This window comes from Anas platyrhynchos, chromosome Z (genome assembly GCF_047663525.1).
Source record: "Anas platyrhynchos isolate ZD024472 breed Pekin duck chromosome Z, IASCAAS_PekinDuck_T2T, whole genome shotgun sequence".
Taxonomy (NCBI): domain Eukaryota; kingdom Metazoa; phylum Chordata; class Aves; order Anseriformes; family Anatidae; genus Anas; species Anas platyrhynchos.
The window spans coordinates 35,136,444-35,154,762 of NC_092621.1; the positions used below are offsets into that span (position 1 = coordinate 35,136,444).

General features: G+C 36.5%; 1 protein-coding gene across 12 annotated transcripts in view; it reads left to right on the forward strand.

Moving 5' to 3' along the window:
• The window catches only part of CCDC171 (coiled-coil domain containing 171), a 177,926-nt gene that overhangs the window by 149,125 nt on the left and 10,482 nt on the right, over positions 1-18,319 (forward strand). For 4 of the 12 annotated variants that reach the window (XR_005261633.2, XR_005261632.2, XR_011805713.1 and 1 more), the window contains 3 exons: positions 3,812-3,964; positions 13,786-14,023; positions 14,109-16,105. Coding sequence is in view for 5 of the 12 variants with exons in the window: in XM_072030879.1 (XP_071886980.1) it covers positions 3,812-3,964; positions 4,332-4,384 (206 nt within the window). In the remaining 7 variants the exon portion in view is untranslated. Of the gene's footprint in view, positions 1-3,811; positions 3,965-4,331; positions 4,385-4,654; positions 4,678-13,785; positions 14,024-14,108; positions 16,107-18,319 lie in introns of those variants that run through there. The other 8 variants (XR_005261634.2, XR_005261635.2, XM_072030879.1 and 5 more) reach the window with 6 other exon arrangements.

Sequence of the window (18,319 nt, forward strand, 5' to 3'; positions counted from 1 at the left end):
ATTCAACCAGTTTTCAGGTCACTGTCTGCCCACCCAGCCCATACATCAACAGCTTGTACATGAGGATCTTACAGGGGACCATGTCAAAGGCTTTACTGTAGTCCACATAAACAATATCTACTGCTCTTCTCTGATCCGTCAGGCTGGTCATTTTACTGTAGAAACTTAATGGGTTGGTCAAGCATGACTTCCCATTGGTGAACTCATGCTGACTACTCCTGATGATTTTCTTGTCCTTCATGTACCTGGAAATGGTTTCCAGGATTAGGTATTCCATCACCTACCCAGGGACTGAGACAAGGATGACCATCCTGTAGTTCTCTCAGTCCTTCTTCCTACCCTTCTTAAAGACTGGAGAGGCATTTGCTTGCCATTAATATTCATGTGTTTCTTCCAATCATCATGACTGAACAGAGATTATAGAGTGGCTTCACAATGACATCTACTAGCTCCCCCAGCACTCGCGGGTGCACCAGGGTCCACGGATGTACGTCTGTCCAGTTTGCGCTGTAGGTACTCCATGCCAACCTTAGGAATACATTTTTATCCTGTGAGTTGCAGTCAGTTACCTGGTAAAGTCATGCTTTTTTTTTTTTTTTTTTTAGGGAAGTCCTGACTTAGTATTGGAGCACTACAATTCTGACACTGAAAGCACTTCTACCATTACGACTTGCTTCGCCTATTTCAGTAGCATATGATGTAGAACTTTATGTAATAGTGAAGTCTTTTACAACATAAAACATGGGGTGGAGTGAAAGGTCACTGTAAAAACCAAGTTCAGCTGACTGCTTCTTTTTCTTTGATTAATGAAGAGTAATTCATTATAATTATTGCTGTTAAAATTGTAAAAACTTAAGTAATTTTAACCACTGTTAACTTGTATCCTCTGTTCCATCCTTAGAATGACTTCATAATCACAGAATCACAGGACTGCTAAGGTTGGAAGGGGTCATCTGGTCTAACCCTCCTGTTTAGGCAGGCCCACCTAGAGTCAGTAATGTTTAAAATTCATATTATCCAGCCTCAGAATTACCATGCCCTCCTTGGTTAAGTCTTCTCTCCACTACTCATCTATCTGAAAAGTTGTTAACTTTAAAAGTAATGTTCAGGGATCACTTCATCTGACTTCTCTGAATAGAAGTCATGTTCTGATGTATATTTTAAAAATGTTTATATTTGTAATAGAAGGCAAATTTTTATTGTTTCAGATGTTCTGTTCCCAGTTTGCATGTCTCAGTATTGCCAATACATTCAAAACAGGAAGTGCTCGCTTAAGTGCAGATCCTGCAGATATGTATACATGTCAAGTTTTGTTCTTTTAAAAACTGATCAGGAGGATTGCTGAGTATCTTACATCTTATTGCTATGTATACTTAACAAAAGAAAGCACTCCTTAGCAGGAGAGCAACAGAATTCTGCAGAGCAAGATGACCCTTCTCTGAAATTCTATTAACAGGTATTGTTGGTTGTTGAACAATTTCCAGAACTGCAGATATATTTGTATCTGTAAGCCAAAAACAGGAATCTAAATTAAGCTGTTAGACTCCTTCACGAACTTGTTTAATAATTATTTGATAGATCTTATAATATGTCAGTGACCAGACTCTATCCCCATTCCATGTGTATCGAGTTTCCTAGTAAGTGAAACTTTTACTGTGGAAAACAGGTTTGTGACTCAATGTGCAACTGACATGAGCTATAGAAAATCATACATAAATGAACGCCTTCCAATGGCACATCTAAAAACCCAATGTATTTTCCTTCCCATGGCATTTAAAACAACTGTTCTGCGCACTCATTCTCAAGGATTTCATGTCACCCACTGGAAGACCCCAAAACATTGTTTTCCCTAACCTGACCCTGCGTGAGAGAAATCCAAGCTGACCCTGATGCTTTGCTAGGGTGCTGGAATATGCAGAAAAGAATGCATACCTATGGTGCAAAAGTGCTACTTTGCACATTGCTAAAGAATTGTAAATAACTGAGAAATTGCTTCCTTCTGGGCTAAAAAAATCTAGATGTTTTAGAAAAAAGTTTGCTATACCTGAAAATAAAAGCTGGAGAATTAATATGTTTTCTCTACATTGATTCCATTGATTTTTGGACTTTTTAGACAAGACAAAAAAAAAAAAAGCTGAATTTCAGCTATGAAGGAAATGATACTGCTGTTTCAGATAACTGAATGGGCTTATAGTGGCTTTGGAAATGTAAGGTTATGTATGGGCTGGATTTGGCTTTGATTTTTGATTTTGATTTCGGATTTTGAATTTGGATTTGGATTATATATGGGCTACATTTGGAAATGTAGGGCTATGTAGATTAGTGGCTTCACTAACTTTGAGGTAGTGGGGGTGGAAGGAATCCTCTTTGTGCATTCTAACTTAGTGATACCTTTAAGTATCATGTGGGAAGTAATCAAAGGAACACACAAAATTTTTTTTTTCCTGTGAGACACAGCTTCTTGTGACATATTGTTATACTCCTTGCTTATGAGTCGCAGGCCCACTCCATGGAGATATTTCTTCGTATCTGATTTTTAACATATGGACAGTTGTTGCTATATGAAGGCTCTCATGCAGTTTTGTATGGAGTGTAAGTTGTATTCACATTGTTGTTTGGTATTGTTTGTCAAGGGCTGCAGCATTTTCGTGAAGTAGAATGTAAATGAAATAACCTTAAAATCAGAATCAGAGCTCACAGAGGCAGATTTATAAAACTATGTCAATCTACTTCTAGGACTAGCACGGTGGAATGGAAAATATTTTGGATATTCTTTCTGATGAGAAAAGATATGATGGTATTAATTTACCACTGTTTTCTACATTTAACAATGAAAAAATGTGTTTGACTCCAGATGCATCAACTTTTTTTTCTCAAAAGCAGTAGCATGTTTGAAAACAAAGAAAGGAAAATAGTAAAAATCTTTGTGAATGCCTGTTTGTGGTACTAAGTTTATTTTTGCCTATACCACAGAATTACATTCAAAAGACCAATTTCATATTATCCGTAATATGTTCATACAGTAGAAACTTGCTACAGGTCATTTCAGAAGGGAAAACTGTAACCTATAAAATGTGATTAACCAGTTGTAAGGAAGTCCAATAATCTCAACAGTGTTATACTATTTAGGGTAAATATAAAGTTACCAATACTGCCAAATCATTTGTACTCTCTTGTGCTGCTAACTTTATTATCAATCTGATCAATATTACACGGTTGGGACATTCTTCTACTATATACATGAAAACAATTGTATTTTCCCAGCTATATTGTAATCAGATTATTTACTTCCAGGGTTCTGTAGGTTTACTCTGTTTCTTTTGTTTCTTCAAAATTAATTTTTTTTTAAACGTGGAGTGGGAGGATTAGTAACTCAAGTCGTTTTGATAGTATGAACATTAACCTAAGCTGTGTAGTGATTCTTTGGAGAAGATATGAACTTTAAGCGGAAACACTGTACTGATTCTTTGTGAAAAGAAATTGAACTTGCACTGTCTTACACGTACAGAGAGTGAAAAGTAATATCAGCTGCTCATGGCATGTTTGAAAATAGTTCATCAACACCTTCTAGTTAGGGTGCACAGCAATTTTCTTTAATGCTATTAATGTTTAAGATAACAGAAGGAAAACAAAGACCCATTTAAGACTTTTAAATGTTTGCCCTGAGACTGAAATTTAGCTTGCCTTCTAACCTTTTGTTTGATTTCTTTGATTAATAAAAGTTAGCTCTTGTGTAATGAATTTGGGCATATGCTATTTGGCATTAAAGTATATCCTGCCTGGCACTGATTATTTATTTTACTTTTTAAAGGCCATGATTAAAAGTTTTGTGGATGTCTACCAACTTGCAAGGTCCAGAGTTGACATGTTAGTGAGAAAAACAACATCTCATCAGCTTCACACTGCAGTGCTAAAGTCCGAGCTCCAAACAGCTTGTCTTCATGAAAGTGAGAACTTACAATTGGTAAGTCTGCTTTTCAACTAATTTTTGTCGTTTGGATGTAGTTCCTGAGCATCTCCCTTCATGCTGTACAGTTTCTGCAGTGGCAAGAGAAACCTCTTGAGACTTTTTCAGAGGAGAAGGGGTGATAAAAGTTAACACAAGGATTAACGTTACTACCGTATCTTCTGGGAGAACCTGCTCTTTGTTGCTGTCACTGGAAAAGTACACATTGTGATTTCTGTCTTTGGCAGTACAACAACCAGTTGAATTTTGGACCTGAGGAATTTAACCATCCAAAGATACAGCAGCTTATGAAAAGAAACTGTTATTAATTATGCGTGTAAAGACAGTGTTAATTAGGATGCATGATTTTTTTTTTTTTTTGTAGATGGTGATGAAAAGGCATCTCACTAAAGGAAAACACTGTGATCCCATTATAAGGTTAAAATCCAATTTTAGAGATCATTTCTTGTCTAAAATCTTGTTGTCCACAAAGACACTTGAACTTGTTTAAGGCTAATAATGTGATTCTTCAGATCTGAGAAGTGTCTTTAGGGGATTGTTGAATGCAGATGTATTTGTCACACGGGCCAGACACATTAACTATCAAAGATATATAGTCAAGTATGTCTAGAATGAGACTGTTTAAGTTGTGCAACTTGCAGACACTTGATAGATTTATTCTCCATCTTTCTTCACTTTTGCACACAGGATTAAGGAGAAAGCTTTAGGAGGTGAGCTTTTTTTTTTTTTTTTGCCTATTTTTTTTCTTTTTGTTTTGTTTTGTTTTGTTTTGTTGTTGTTGTTCTCCTCATCCTCCTCATCTTTTATTCTTGTGAAGCAAAGGACCATAAGGAAAATCAGGATTGTTCGATTTTCTGTTTGAAACATAAAATCCTGAAGAAGAGAGCAGTCAAAGCAAATGGCACAGACACCTCAGCAAATATATATCCAAAGATTGTGACTATCACTTTTGTTGTTTCCAAAATAATTGCATTAATTTATTATGATGCTTCTAAATTAAATCAACACGATACAAAATTAGCACAAATAGAAAATATATTCATCAGTGCTGAATTTCACTTTTAAGATCTTGAGATAATAATTGTTGAATGAAAGCATTGTTTTATTTGTGGCTGTGCAACCTTTCTGAAAACTCAATGAAATTGCTTCATGGAAATTGCTTCATTTCTCCTCCAACCAGCCTTTCTTTATGTTTCTACTAGGTTTACATGTGTCCTGCTGAGCCTGTGCCCAGTGTAATTGGGTTGCTCCTTTGCTTGTTATGATTGTTTTTGTTGTTTAAATCAAGATGACCACTTGTATAGTAAGGATTGGGAAGTGTGCCAAACTTGCTGCAGCGAGGTTTGCTTTCATTTGGATTGAGAGAGCTTTTAGCAAAGATTCTACTAGTCCTGTCTATGGAGGTCTATGCAGTGGCTTGATTTGTTACAGTGAAAACAAACAAACTGCCTCCCCCCCCAGCTCTATGATGCCTGTGATTAAATGTAATCTTTTCATAAGTAATTGGTGTCTGCCTACAGTATCAATGTACAGATGATACTGTTTGTAGTTTAGTACTGTCTGTGGGCCCTTCTATACAACCCGCTGAGGAGACAAACAGTTCTAGAGACAAGGTTCAGCATAAGTGTTAATCGAAAGTGTTCTAAAATTTGTATGTAAAGGGGAAAAAAAAATCAGAATGATAGTTTCTCAAACTTCTTTGAAAAGAATTATATGTGTTTATAGGGCATTGTTTAATATTTGTATTTTCTGTAAAATTTGTTCCTAATATTCACAAACATTGCATGAAACATGAGTTTTAGTAACTTCAGGCACCACGGCTTTCCAGCATGGCTTATATTTTTAAGATTCAGATGACAAGCTCCAATTCTGATTTTGAGGAAGTTTGCACTAAGTTTCCTTTTGTATTAAAGTACAGCTGACTTTTTGGTTGATTATTTTCAGTGAAACAGAATAATGCCTTTTCTCAGCCATCTGTTGGGTTTCATAATTATAACACACTTAGTTGTTTTCAATCATTGTTTAATCACATACCCAATTCAAATAACAATGCAAACAAAACTTTTTCATGTAAGAAACACAGCAAGTGGATGTGGTGTCTTAATCGGTTTAGGCTGTATTTTATTTTGCAGAACTTCTTCTGACATATGCCTGTGTTCCTAGAACAGTGAGCTATTGCTCAGTGCTGAATCAAATTTTTGAAAAGTTTTTCAGGTGCATGCCAAGTGAGTGGGCACCTAGCTTAAAAGACCAATTTTTATATCACTGTGTCATGACTGTCTCTTGGTGTCTTATACACTGGTTGTATAACATTATATGACCTCCCAGCTGTCTGTTGCAAGTTTGGGCCATTTATCAGCAGTGTCTTTTGCATGTTGAGAAGGTGTTGCCTTCCGAATTGACTTTTTTGTATTGAAATTTTCTAACTGCATCATCTTTCTTTCTATTCACACCACTTCTCTTCTGTTGCTTTTTTTTTTTTTTCTTTTTTTTTTTTTCCTCCTGCTAATAATTGAACAAATCTGATTCAATAAGGCAACATCAGTGATTCTGACTTTTTGTCTTATTCTAAGTGTTTGAATTGACATCTCCATCCTCCAGTCTAGTTCCAGGCCAACCACTTTCCTTCTAGTCAATAAATTTTAGATTCTGAGGTTGTTATGTGTGCTCATGCTAATGCCAACAGAGAGAAATATAAAGGGATATGATTATGATGGACAGAGGTGAAATAAATGCTGGAAACACAGTTTACAGAAAAGAGGATGTGGCGTGAAAGGATGTCAAGAGCAGAATATATGTGTGCTCTTTGTTAGAGTCCACCTGTCTGTTGTACTCATCTCCGCTGATTCTTCCTCTGTGCAGATGAAGGCCCCGTGCAGATTTCATTCTTGCAACTCTTTAAAATTCAGTATGGCTAAAATATAGACCATTATTTTTATAGCTAAACCTTTTTTTCCTGTTGTTCCCTGTTTCTGTATCTGTTTTCTCTCTCTTTTTGTTTTTTCTTTTTTAATTACTTTTCTGCTTTTTTCCACTACCAAATGCTTATGCAACTTCCCCTACATTTCTAAAATGTCTTTTTTTTCCTGTATTTCTGTTATCAAACCATTAACACATTGTAAAAGTCTTTGCAACCATAAGTTTCAGTTTTCTGTATTTCCTTATGTTTTTAAATTTACTTTTTCTGAAGTGCAACTGCTGCAGTCACAATTCTGTCCTCTGTAACTTGCTGCATACCACATTTAGGGCCGTATCTATAATTGGTAGAGCTAGTAATAATAGTAATAATAGTTCAGCTAATAATGTGACATTGGTATGGCCATATATATACACTTGTCTATGAGGATTTAGGCTCCAGAGGAAGAACAGAGAAGCCAGCAGTCAGCCTCTAGCATGAAATAAGATGGAGAATTTCATTGAGCACTCAGTTCAGTACAGGACTGGCACTGCCATTTTCTCCATGAACTTTAAGAAACTCTTTTCCAGTTATAAACTTCTCAGTGGCCTTCCCTTTATGTGTCTATGCCCTTATGCCCTCTTACAACTTGCCTTAGGAAAGCTTAGTGTTCTTGTAAGGTGGTCTTAGTGGAAGTTCTTCACAAGTAGGAACTGTACATATAAGGAGAGAAGATACCAGCTAAAATGTTACAATATTCCTTATTTTTTTCCTGCTTATTTTTTGTTCAGCAACAGTTAGTAATGTAAACATCACAAACTGGACTGTGCTTATGGGTTTCCTATTAAGGGAACACTTGCCAATATTTTCACAGAACTGGACTCTACTCCTTTGATCCATTTTACTTTTTCAAATGCCTGAACTTTTTACTATGCTTGCACTTTCATTCAGAGTTGTAGTAGCAAGTAGGCTTTGAACGGGGAGCTTTTAAGTGCAGTACTGTACAGTAGTATAGTCATAAGCAATTATTTTGTGGGTGCTGTGAGGAAAAATGTGGCATCACGTTAATCACATGGCAAGCATGAGTCCATGGCTAAGGGAATGTGTTGCTACAAGCAGTGCTGTGGGGAGTGGGTGCAGTGACACTGTATTTTCCAGTTCCTGACATGTATCAGGAAGTGACAGAATTCAGTCCAATATAATTGTGCTCCAGAAGGTGTTCTCGTGGCTTTCAGCCCTGAGATTTTGTGCCCGGTGCCAGTACTACTGTCAGAGTTTTAAGGATGTGAAATATTCTGCCATCAGTTTTGGCAAACGAAAGAAGCCCTTGTAACGCTAATCCAAGCAGTCAGGTGTCTCTCTGATCCTGAGTGTACTTTGTGGCCCATTCCACTCGGTGGCATGTGTGTGTAGGGTAAATCAGCATAGGAGGGAAATGGGGCACTATATTTAATAGTCACCCAGAAGCATGCAGATGATCTAGTTAGTGACTTTTTTTTTTTTTTTTTTTTTTTTGGCTTTCACATCAGAATCAAAGGATAGAAAATAAATGAATGAAGGGGAAAAGATAGTAACCTACAAAGCTGATGAAGAATGCTTTCTGTGCTGTTCTGGATAAAATTAAATTTGGGGAGTCAAAAGGATAACTTCAATTGTAAAGGTAGAGAAGGCAAGTTTCAGATGTAGAGAAAGTCTGTAAGAAGAGCAGAGTTCTCATGCAATGAGCCATGAAAATAACTGTTGTCTTTGGATGTTTCTCCTAACTCGGGTTGAAAATCAAATCACTCATTGCTTTATGTGGCTTTGCATCATCCTTCCTTTTTTTTTCCCCCCACAGTTGTGTCTTTGTCTGTCTTTTGTCTGAAAATTCCTAGTAAATTTTATCTTGTAAAGTACTGCGAATGTAAGGATTACAAGTTTCGGTACAGTGAGAGAAGCAACCACAATGAACCTACATGTGAGAATATGTATATTTTATATATTTTATTGAAAACAGGATTAAGCAGAAAGTATACTTCATACTCAAAGCAGTCAGCTCTCGTTTCTCATGACCTACTTGCATCTTTTTGATGGGAGGGAGAGAGAAAATAAATGCTTGAAACTCAGACTTACCAGTTAACTACACCACTGACACTCTCTTCCTACTTAGCCAGACTGGTCTGGTCAGTGCATGTCCTTCCCCATACCCTTTGTTTCCATGTCACTGGTTCAATCAGCATTTCAAGGCTGGGACCTGCCTCTAACAGGGATGCAACATCTTACATTTAGAATTATGAGAAAGGAACTGGAGAGGAAGAAATAGACCACTGCCTTTTCACTTGCTGCAGAGGAGAAAGTCTTGAACTCCATCAGTGTAGTGTTAAATGTCAGAGAAAGTCTTTCATGGGCCAGAGCCATATCTCTTGTGTTAGAACATGGAATGACTGATGTAGCTGGGGGAATTCTTCCCAGATGTTGCAAGAAGCAGATAGGTTCTGGATGAAAACTTTGCTTGGCTTTTCCACTACTTCATGCTAGCCTGATGCACAGTTCAACCAAAAAGATTTTTTAAAAGATTTGGAATCGAACTGGTTTTGTAAAAGATTTGAAGACACTAGCTTTTAATTTTCCATGCAAAGAATTAAGCAGACTTTTAAAATTTAATATTTTCATTGTTACCTTTGTCTTGTAGCATTTTCTTGGCAATAATCCAGGGCAGAATTCAGTAAGAGGTAGACCTCAAATAACAGTAATTTTGCTCAGTACTGTTAATTACCAGTGCATGGTTTATTTATTGTGAAACATACAAATATTCTTAAAGTGGTAGAAGTAAAGGAAAATACAGCAGCCCTTTAAGGAGAATTTCTCCACTATTGAAATAATAATAGACATGAATATGCAGAAATACCAGAATAAGCAAATAATAATAATAATAAAAACCTATTCTATTTACTAAGCTTGATGTCTTTTATCAGGATAAATCTGGAAAGCAGTAGTATCTACCAGGGACTCATTTTTTTACTGGAGTATTTGAATTTCTTACCTGACTGTAAGCAACTGACCATCAGTTGCCAACTTAACTGCATAGCCAAGGAATGCAGGTATCCTGGTATAAATGCTCACCTTGTTATGTGGTATTGCTTACATAAGTCGTAGTTGTAACCGAGCGGTATAAATCATATAGTTTAAACTATTTGCTTATTATGTAGTACAAATAAAAATATAATAATATGAAACCAATATTATAAATCACATTCTGTGACTTGGGGCAAGGTGTTCAAAAAGAGTTACAGCAATCCAACAACACGTTTGCTGTTTGGTAAAGAATACTTCCTTTTCTATGCAAAAGTTTTTTGATACTCAATATTCTAGGTATGTGAACTTTTAACTTGTCAGACTATTGTAACATATTTGAAAATTATAGTAATTTGATTAAAATGTTGCCTATAAGGCAAAAGGTTCAGTTAATAGAATCCATATGTAATTAAAATGCAGAACTAAATGTAATCAGACCCCAGTGACTGGTGCCTTCATATTGATAGTTTTACAATGGCCTCTGGGGTTGAAAGTTTATGTTAAAGTTACTAATGTAGCTGTGCTCCAGAAAATGAGCAAGACAATTTAGCCATTTCAAGTATGACAACATGCTGAAGCAACAGTCATACAATACAAGAAGTTGATACTCTGAATTTTAGGGGTATCTTCCACTGGCAGGTGGTAGAAACACAAGAACTGCACTAGTACACTAGTTCGAGAATTGCATTCAGCAGCAACACTATTGTATAAACATCCCTAAATGAAGGATCCTGCTGTGAGCATCTAAGGGTGTATTTTTTTTAATAACATAGTCACTTCATTTGTGTGAATTCGCATTTGAATCATCTGAAAGTTATAGACACAACACTATGTACCAACCCACAAAAGAAGTTTAAAAAAATTTCCTGAACTTAAAAAAAAAAAAAAATTATTTTCTCTGGACAGTTTTAAGAGTCGACATCCTGTGTTAGAGTTCTCTAATCATCACCAGCACAATTTACAATCAGAACACACAGAGAGCCAGTTCAGACCAGCTCATCTGTTGACTTTGGCAGAAGCCCTTAATCTCACTGTGTGCAGCTGCCACTTGAGAGCTGGGGACTCGGCAGAGAGCCGAAGGAGGGTGGGATACGGGGTTGGTCAAGGCATGAACACATAGGCCTGCTTCATTTCAACAGTCGTACACTGCTTTTTTTATAGTCTTTTCATTTTACAGCCTTTTTTTTTTTTTTTTTTTTTTTTTTTAAACCTGAAATTAAATGAGGACCTCTCATGAGCCACTGCGCTCCAGGCATAAGAAATTGTAATGTCTGGCTTCCAGAAACTGTCCCGTCAAAATGTGCTTCTGATTAGGTGGCTTAATTACAGCTGTGAAAACAATGTTGATTTAGGCCTCAAGATTCCAGTGCATGTCAGCCGTTATTAGCTAGCCTTGGACTGAAGCCACCATTTTAAAACTCTGTACCACTAAAGTCACACACTGCCTGACAACTTTTTATTTAGGCAGAAATGTTGCCAGAAGCAACACATTTTATGCAAAATATTTTTCATTGTGCAAATTTCAAATGTGACACTGTTGATGGACATAAAATGGGTAGTTATGGCTGGACTTCACCAAGTCCAAAGCCTAACTTTTGCAAAAATAAAACCCTAAACCCTGTTTAAAATAGTTCTTATAAAGTTTGACTGACATAATGCTTAATTTTAATTCCTTTAATTCAGTTTTATTCCAAATCCAGCATGTTGGTTTAACCACCCAATTTTATTGCATCTAAATTTTCCTGACAGTTTCATTTGCTGTTGGGAAATAAAATTGCCATTTTTGCAACATGGGAAATAATGGCTAGTTTCAAAACCAATATGTTTGAAACTTCCTTTGCCTGAAGCAGGTTAAGGCACACAGTCAATTTACTTTAGGGGAAAAAAGCTCATTAAATAGTTTTTAATATTTTAATATAATTTAAGTAACTGCTTTCACAGTGGGAAAGCTTATTAGGCCCATGTATTTACACCTGCAGAGAGGTAAATGTTTGGGTAATTAGGTGGTTTCCAATACTTCAGCTTTTCAGTGTAGTGGCAGAGTTAATACCATGAATACTGTAGATGGACGCAATGCATTCACTACATTTAAACATTACATTTCCACTGGTAGTATTTTGCTTTCATGTGCTCAAGAAAGAGATTTAAGCTTTAAGTGTTTTTTTATTTTTTTTTTCTTTTGGTCTGTTTTGAAAGTCTCCTTAATGACAAGAATTGGCGAGGGAACATGAGTGAATGTGTGTGGGTGTTAGCTCTCGGCAGAGGCCTGTGCTTTGGAAAAGCAAGGTCCACGTTCTCACTTCACAGTTGCCATGAAATTCCAAATGTCCATGCTGTGCAGTTTAATGGAAACCATGAAGTTCCTAAATGACCGCAGGTTTATTCCAATGTTAAGCACAAAACAAATCTTTCATGTCATTGGCTGAGTAGCAGAAAAGGAGGGTCATATTTTCAGGAAGCTAATCTCCTTTCCTTTTTTCGTTCATGGTTTACATTTCTATGGCATTAGAAATGTGTTTCTGCTGAGGTGCTGGAACTACTACCTCACAAGCAAGGGTCTGCAGTGTTTCCCAGGACTGAAAATGAGATACTTGGAAGTTATTACTGTATTCGTCTCTTACCCTAAGTGCTTAGGCCAGAGCAACAATTGTACCTCCTACAGTAACTAACTGGAAATTAGTTTGGAGAGACTCATGATTTGGACAAGGAGACAAGTCTAAAGCATAAATTCAAGTTTGCCTTTTAGGAGAACATCATGCTTTCATTCATGGCTTCCACCAGATTAACAGAGAAAAGTGAATGCCTATGTTTCATTTTGTTCAAGGTTTGAAGGAGAAAGAAGTCTTCCGTTTCATTTGCAAAATGGTATGTGGGGTTTTGAGGAACTGAATGTTTCTGAAAGGCCGCAGTGGATGCAGAAAGCAACTTTGTGTCAGAAGACAGCTGTGTGTCAGACATATATGTGGTCTTTCAAAATCTGTTTCTTCGGTAATATACGGTGAATTTTATTCACCAGCTGCATATGTTTGCTTCATGTTTGCTACATGCCTTTGTTTTTTTTTGCCTTCCTCCCACACCTTGTGAAGTGAAATTCTCAGCATATCAAAATAAGAGAAACTTTTCTATATGATTACATGACCTGCTAATTCCGTAGTAGAAATAAAAGTATTGGGAGTGCTAGACAGGCTGTTATTTTGAGAACTGGATATTATAGACCAGGACATTTAACCCCAGGAAAAAGTTTTTACAAAAGAACAGAGCCAAGGACAAAATTTTACTGGCTTTGTAGAAGAAAAAGAATATTCTCTACAAAGGCAGACAAATTCACTTCTTTCCAGACTCAAGGACTTTTACTCAGGCCAGAAGGTGCTTCCTCCTCCCTTTTGAAGAAGTTATTTCAAGAAAGGGAGCTGGGAAGCTTCTATTATTCTCCGTTAAACTGTGGGTTAAACATAAAGGGAATGTCTCTCTGTTCTGTGACTGTGAATTCACTGAGAAATTTTTGGAGGGGATTAAAGCATAGCTGTGCCTGAATGAGTCTAGCTCAGATACTTAAATGGTGTGTGAATCCATGGAATCCAGGTTGTCATCTGCCTGATATTGTCTTATCATTTTAAATTTAGATCACTTAAGGTATACAGTTGTGAATAATGATTTTCTTATTCTGACACCTGTTTGATTTTGCATTTCTGTGTGTTTCAAGCTAAGTATTTAAGGCACTGTTTATAAGGAGAAAATTTGGTGCTGATCTTCATTCATTATCTTTGATGAATGTGTAGATGATACCTGTGAGTTGTGATTAAATTGAGTAGTATAATAGATAGAAGGATTTTTGATGTCTTTCAAAGTGTTTTTTGTTATTTTGTAGTACTACCCCTGTCCAGTGCACAGGGAGAAAGGACCAGAGAGGAAGAACCAGTGTTTCCGGGAGTCAGCCTGTTTCTCTGCCAGCCTCAGAAATGCATACATATGCAGCATGCCCCAAGTGTAGCATGTATTATGCTACATTTACTCATTACAAAAAAAAAAAAAAAAAAAGTTTGTGTTGGCATTTAACAGGATTAGTCTGGAGAATCTAACCATAAAAAACACATTTTTTAAACAGTGTAAGTAAGTATTCCTCTCAAAAGATGAATTTTTAGGTGTTTGTAAAGGAAAATCACATATTTACGTGTTTGTATTCCCCTCTAGGTGGCAGGGAGACAATACACAGCCTAGAGAATTCAGTGTCACCTAGCTGGTAAACCTTCATTCAAAGGAGACAACCTTCTCCGATGGCTCTTTCGGCTCCTAATCTCAGCTCCTGGTGCACTGGTTTGGAAGAAAGGTCATGGGAGCACAGGGCTGGGTATCATCTCCACCCTAGGTCCCACAGCAGATTTCTCAGCTGTCAGAGACCAAGCAGAGGAGGAGAGGATCCTCTGCAGGCCAAAGAGAGATAATGAGAGTGATAAAGAAGGGTAGCTGTAAACCACAGCAGCCTCCTTTACTTTGTGTCTTTCTGGAATTTGTAAAATCAAATTACTCTCTGCTGTTTCGCTCATACTCTTTTGCTCTTGCCTTCTCCTGTAATTGTGTATGCTTGCATCCTTTTCACTTGGGAAAAAAAGGACAAGCCTTCTGTGACATTTTTGCTGTAGAGTAACATGTTTTTGTAGAAATACATCTGTTTACCTATTTCCATTGCCTGAATGTTTGCATTTTGTACTTTAAGGATAAAAGTTAATGCAAGAAATGAAAAAAAAAAACAAACAACAACACAAAAACACCTTTAAAATATATTAGAGTGTGTGACTTACACAGATAAAAAGACAGGAAATTCAAAGTTAGGGCATGAAGCATAACACTGCTCTTAACTCATAATTCTATTCCTATAATGTTGACATGATTTAAGGGCATACAGTCAGCAAGTTACATCTTAATGTTTATTTTTATTGGGTTTTACATATTTAAGTCACACTACTTAATATTTACCCAGCATATATTTATTTATTTATTGTTGTTGTTTCTAAATTACATGTAACAGCCTTTCGTGGAAATCATGATATCATGATAAAAATAATTATTTTTCAAATAACCTTTGTTTTCTTTAGTTTCTGTAATGATTCAGTACAATCAAAGGCATTTAGAACCACAGTGTGCTTCTTAAGCCATATCCTTCCTATTTTACAAGCATTTTGTCTTCTGTTGACTTGTTGCAGAAATTCTACGTTTTGGAAGGGGAAATTTACAAAAAATATAGACAAGAATACTTACTGTGGTAAACCACCAGCAGTTTCCATGTTATGTTTGATATTAAGAAAGCAAAGTAATATGGTGATGATGTAATGATTCCGTTCTCTCATTTTCAGATGCTGTAATTGTTTCAATTCTTACATTTTTTTTGGAGAGGGATCCCTGGAACCTTTAAAGACACATTACTTTTAGACACCACACTTCTGAATCTGTGCCTGAACTGAAATTGACCCACAGAGCCATGGTTTAGTCAGGAAATGTCACCATAAAACTGATATTGCAATACTTGCCTCTGATAAATTTATATGTTCACCAGTATTTTAGGAAACCTTTTGTTCTATCTAGGCATTACATGTAGTTTGACAAAGAAAGTCCAGATCCACAGTCATGGAATAGTTCACTGATTTTTCAGGTTTTGTTAAGTACCAGTGAGTGTCTCATTTGATCACAGAATGATTGGCTCATATGGTGACTATAGGCCTATGATCAGGATCCCTGACAGTCTTTCAGACTCTGTGTGACACCAAGCTTTCTTTCACAGGGTCTTGTAAATGCACGGCACTCCTCTGGGAGCCTGAGCATATCCTGCAAGTTAACCAGGACTTTGCAAAGCTTTTTGACATTACCAGTCATCCAGTTTCATTTTAATTTGCGCATGTCAAAACATCTCATTCCTTTAGGAATTTCTAGTTGAATTTAATAACTTACTGAAGTTTACTGTGCTTTAAGTAAAAGATTTTTTAGGAGAACATAATCTAATCAGGAGTTCTGAGTAAAAGAATTTTAAGGTATCATTCTGAAGCATAGAAGGACCACCAAATTACTGAGATATCACTATGTATTTTTAATGTTATGTTACAGTTTTCTTGCTATACAAACCAAAAAGCTTAAGGAACCTCTCTCCAACTCTCTTTCTATGTTCCTCATGAACTTTCGATAAAAAGCCTGTGTGCCTGATGAAAGTTTGCAGTGTCGTATGTGGTGTTTTTTTTTTTTTTTTTTTTTTTTTTTTTTTTTTTTTTTTTTTTCCCAACTCTTCTTTGCTTTCAGAACATGCATTTGGCATATGTATACCAAAGGATGAAATTCCATTAGCAATTTTTTAATGTCCATTTGCATAAAATATGGTTGGTATGCAGGAAATACTAGTTCCATTTGCCTCACTCACACTACATGTTCAGCCTCCCAGAAAGTGATGATCTAGTACCTGACTAAACTAAAAGCAGTTCTTAGAGGCTGATTGTACTCTTGAATTTAGTGAGTATAAAAAGTTCTGTTGAAGTAATTATTAGATTTTTATTTAATCTCAGTCTGAAATATAACTGTATATATAAATTGGGCCAAAACCAATAGAGACAGTAACCCTAGCTCACCCACACTCAAGTTGTTTATAACTGATAAGCTTGATTCCTTGCCCAGTTAGTGTAATTTGGATCTCGCATTTACAAAAGACCTACATGTTAGCTGTCAACTGAAATTGAGCCTAATTTTTTTTTTTTTTTTTAGGCCATTCAGATATCAACTGATATTTTATAAGCAACACTGCAGGAAAGCCAACTGCATTCCCCAACCATTACTGTTATAAAACTACCCTTTAGAACTCTATTGAATATAAACTGCTTGAGATATTATATGCAATTTGTGGGAGAAGGAGTAATTCCCTCCTGAAGTTACTTGAATCAAGTTTTACTGGGGATGAATGAACATTAAAATGCTTGGTTTGGATAAGCAAACAAAAGCTTGAAAAATGTTGCAAACCTATAGGGATCTAAAGGTATCTCTTCCTGGTGTATCTTTCTCTGTGCTGTTTCAAGGGATCAAACCCTAATGAGGATTTTGACAGGGAGGTGGCAGTCTACACAATTGCACTGGGTGACCAAGAAAACGCACGCTGCGTTGGCCAGTGCTAAGAGGGTGGAACCCTTTGTCCTCCTAATACGTTGATGATTTTAATAATAAACATTCCTGTTGAGAACATAAAGCTGACAGCAGTAACAGTTGATGGCATAATTCTAATGACATAATTCTGTCATTTTTTGCTTTGTCGTTAGAGGATTTTTTTTTAAGAGGCCTTTCAGTTTAATATAGTTATTTAGATGAGCTGAGTTACAGGCCTAGAGTCTCATGCAAATGCTCATGTTCTTGCTCAGCATTACAACCTGTTGTTAAAAACAAACAAACAAACAAACAAAACCCTACAACAACAACAGACAAAAGTCTGTCTTTCAAATGCAGATAGGTTGCATTTATTATGTCTGTATCCAGTTTATCTTCCTAGTTCTGTTGTCTCCTAAGAGCTACCTACCTTCAATCTGCTGTTTGTTACGGGAGGCTGTCAATTCACGAGATCAGCATCTCCCTTCTCACTACATGATCTGCAGTTATTTTCTCCACTAAAATGCTTTCTGTATCGCTGTTACTTCAAGTCTGAAAAATACTATTTTCCTATTTGAAATCTCACTCAGATGTTCATCACATTTTTTTTCATTGCTGAAAGTTACCCATTTTAGCATCAGCAACCTCTGCCAGAGTTGTACAAGTTCCAGGTCCTTATGACTTGCTTCTTTTTCACCACCTTTTATAATGATAAGTTGGTTCTATGTCCTTTCTGTAAATTCCTGTTGTGAGAGGTGTCTGCTTTACACCTCAATCAATATATTTTATTTTTTGTTTCCTTCCTTCACGCTTTTGGCTTCTCTTGAGTTTCTGATTTCTACAAGCGGTGTGTCTGCTTCTCTTTATAAAAAAAGCAAGTTTCTTACAGGAAAAATGCTCTTTCAATGCTTTTTAGAGAGAACTTAAGGTGACCAGTCCCTGTAGATATGCTGGTAAATCAAATAGGTAACACAATCTATCCAAACTTGCTGTAGTTAAGCAAACAACAGAATCTGAAATAACTCAATAGATAGGCTTTTGGGTCATGCCTTACTGAAGTTCTAATAGTTGAAATCCATAAGGCTACCACAAGGCATTCACAGTGGCTGTTCTCTTAGTTCCACTGCCCAGACATCTGTACTCATACAGTCTGTTCCGGCTTTGGTTAAGAAGCCTCTTCATCAAAGGGCACTTGAACATCATCAGTGCTTACTAAACATTGGCTCTTTGAAGGCACTTTTGGGCTTAGTCCACATATTCAAGTCAAATACATTTGAGAGAAGTAGTAATCA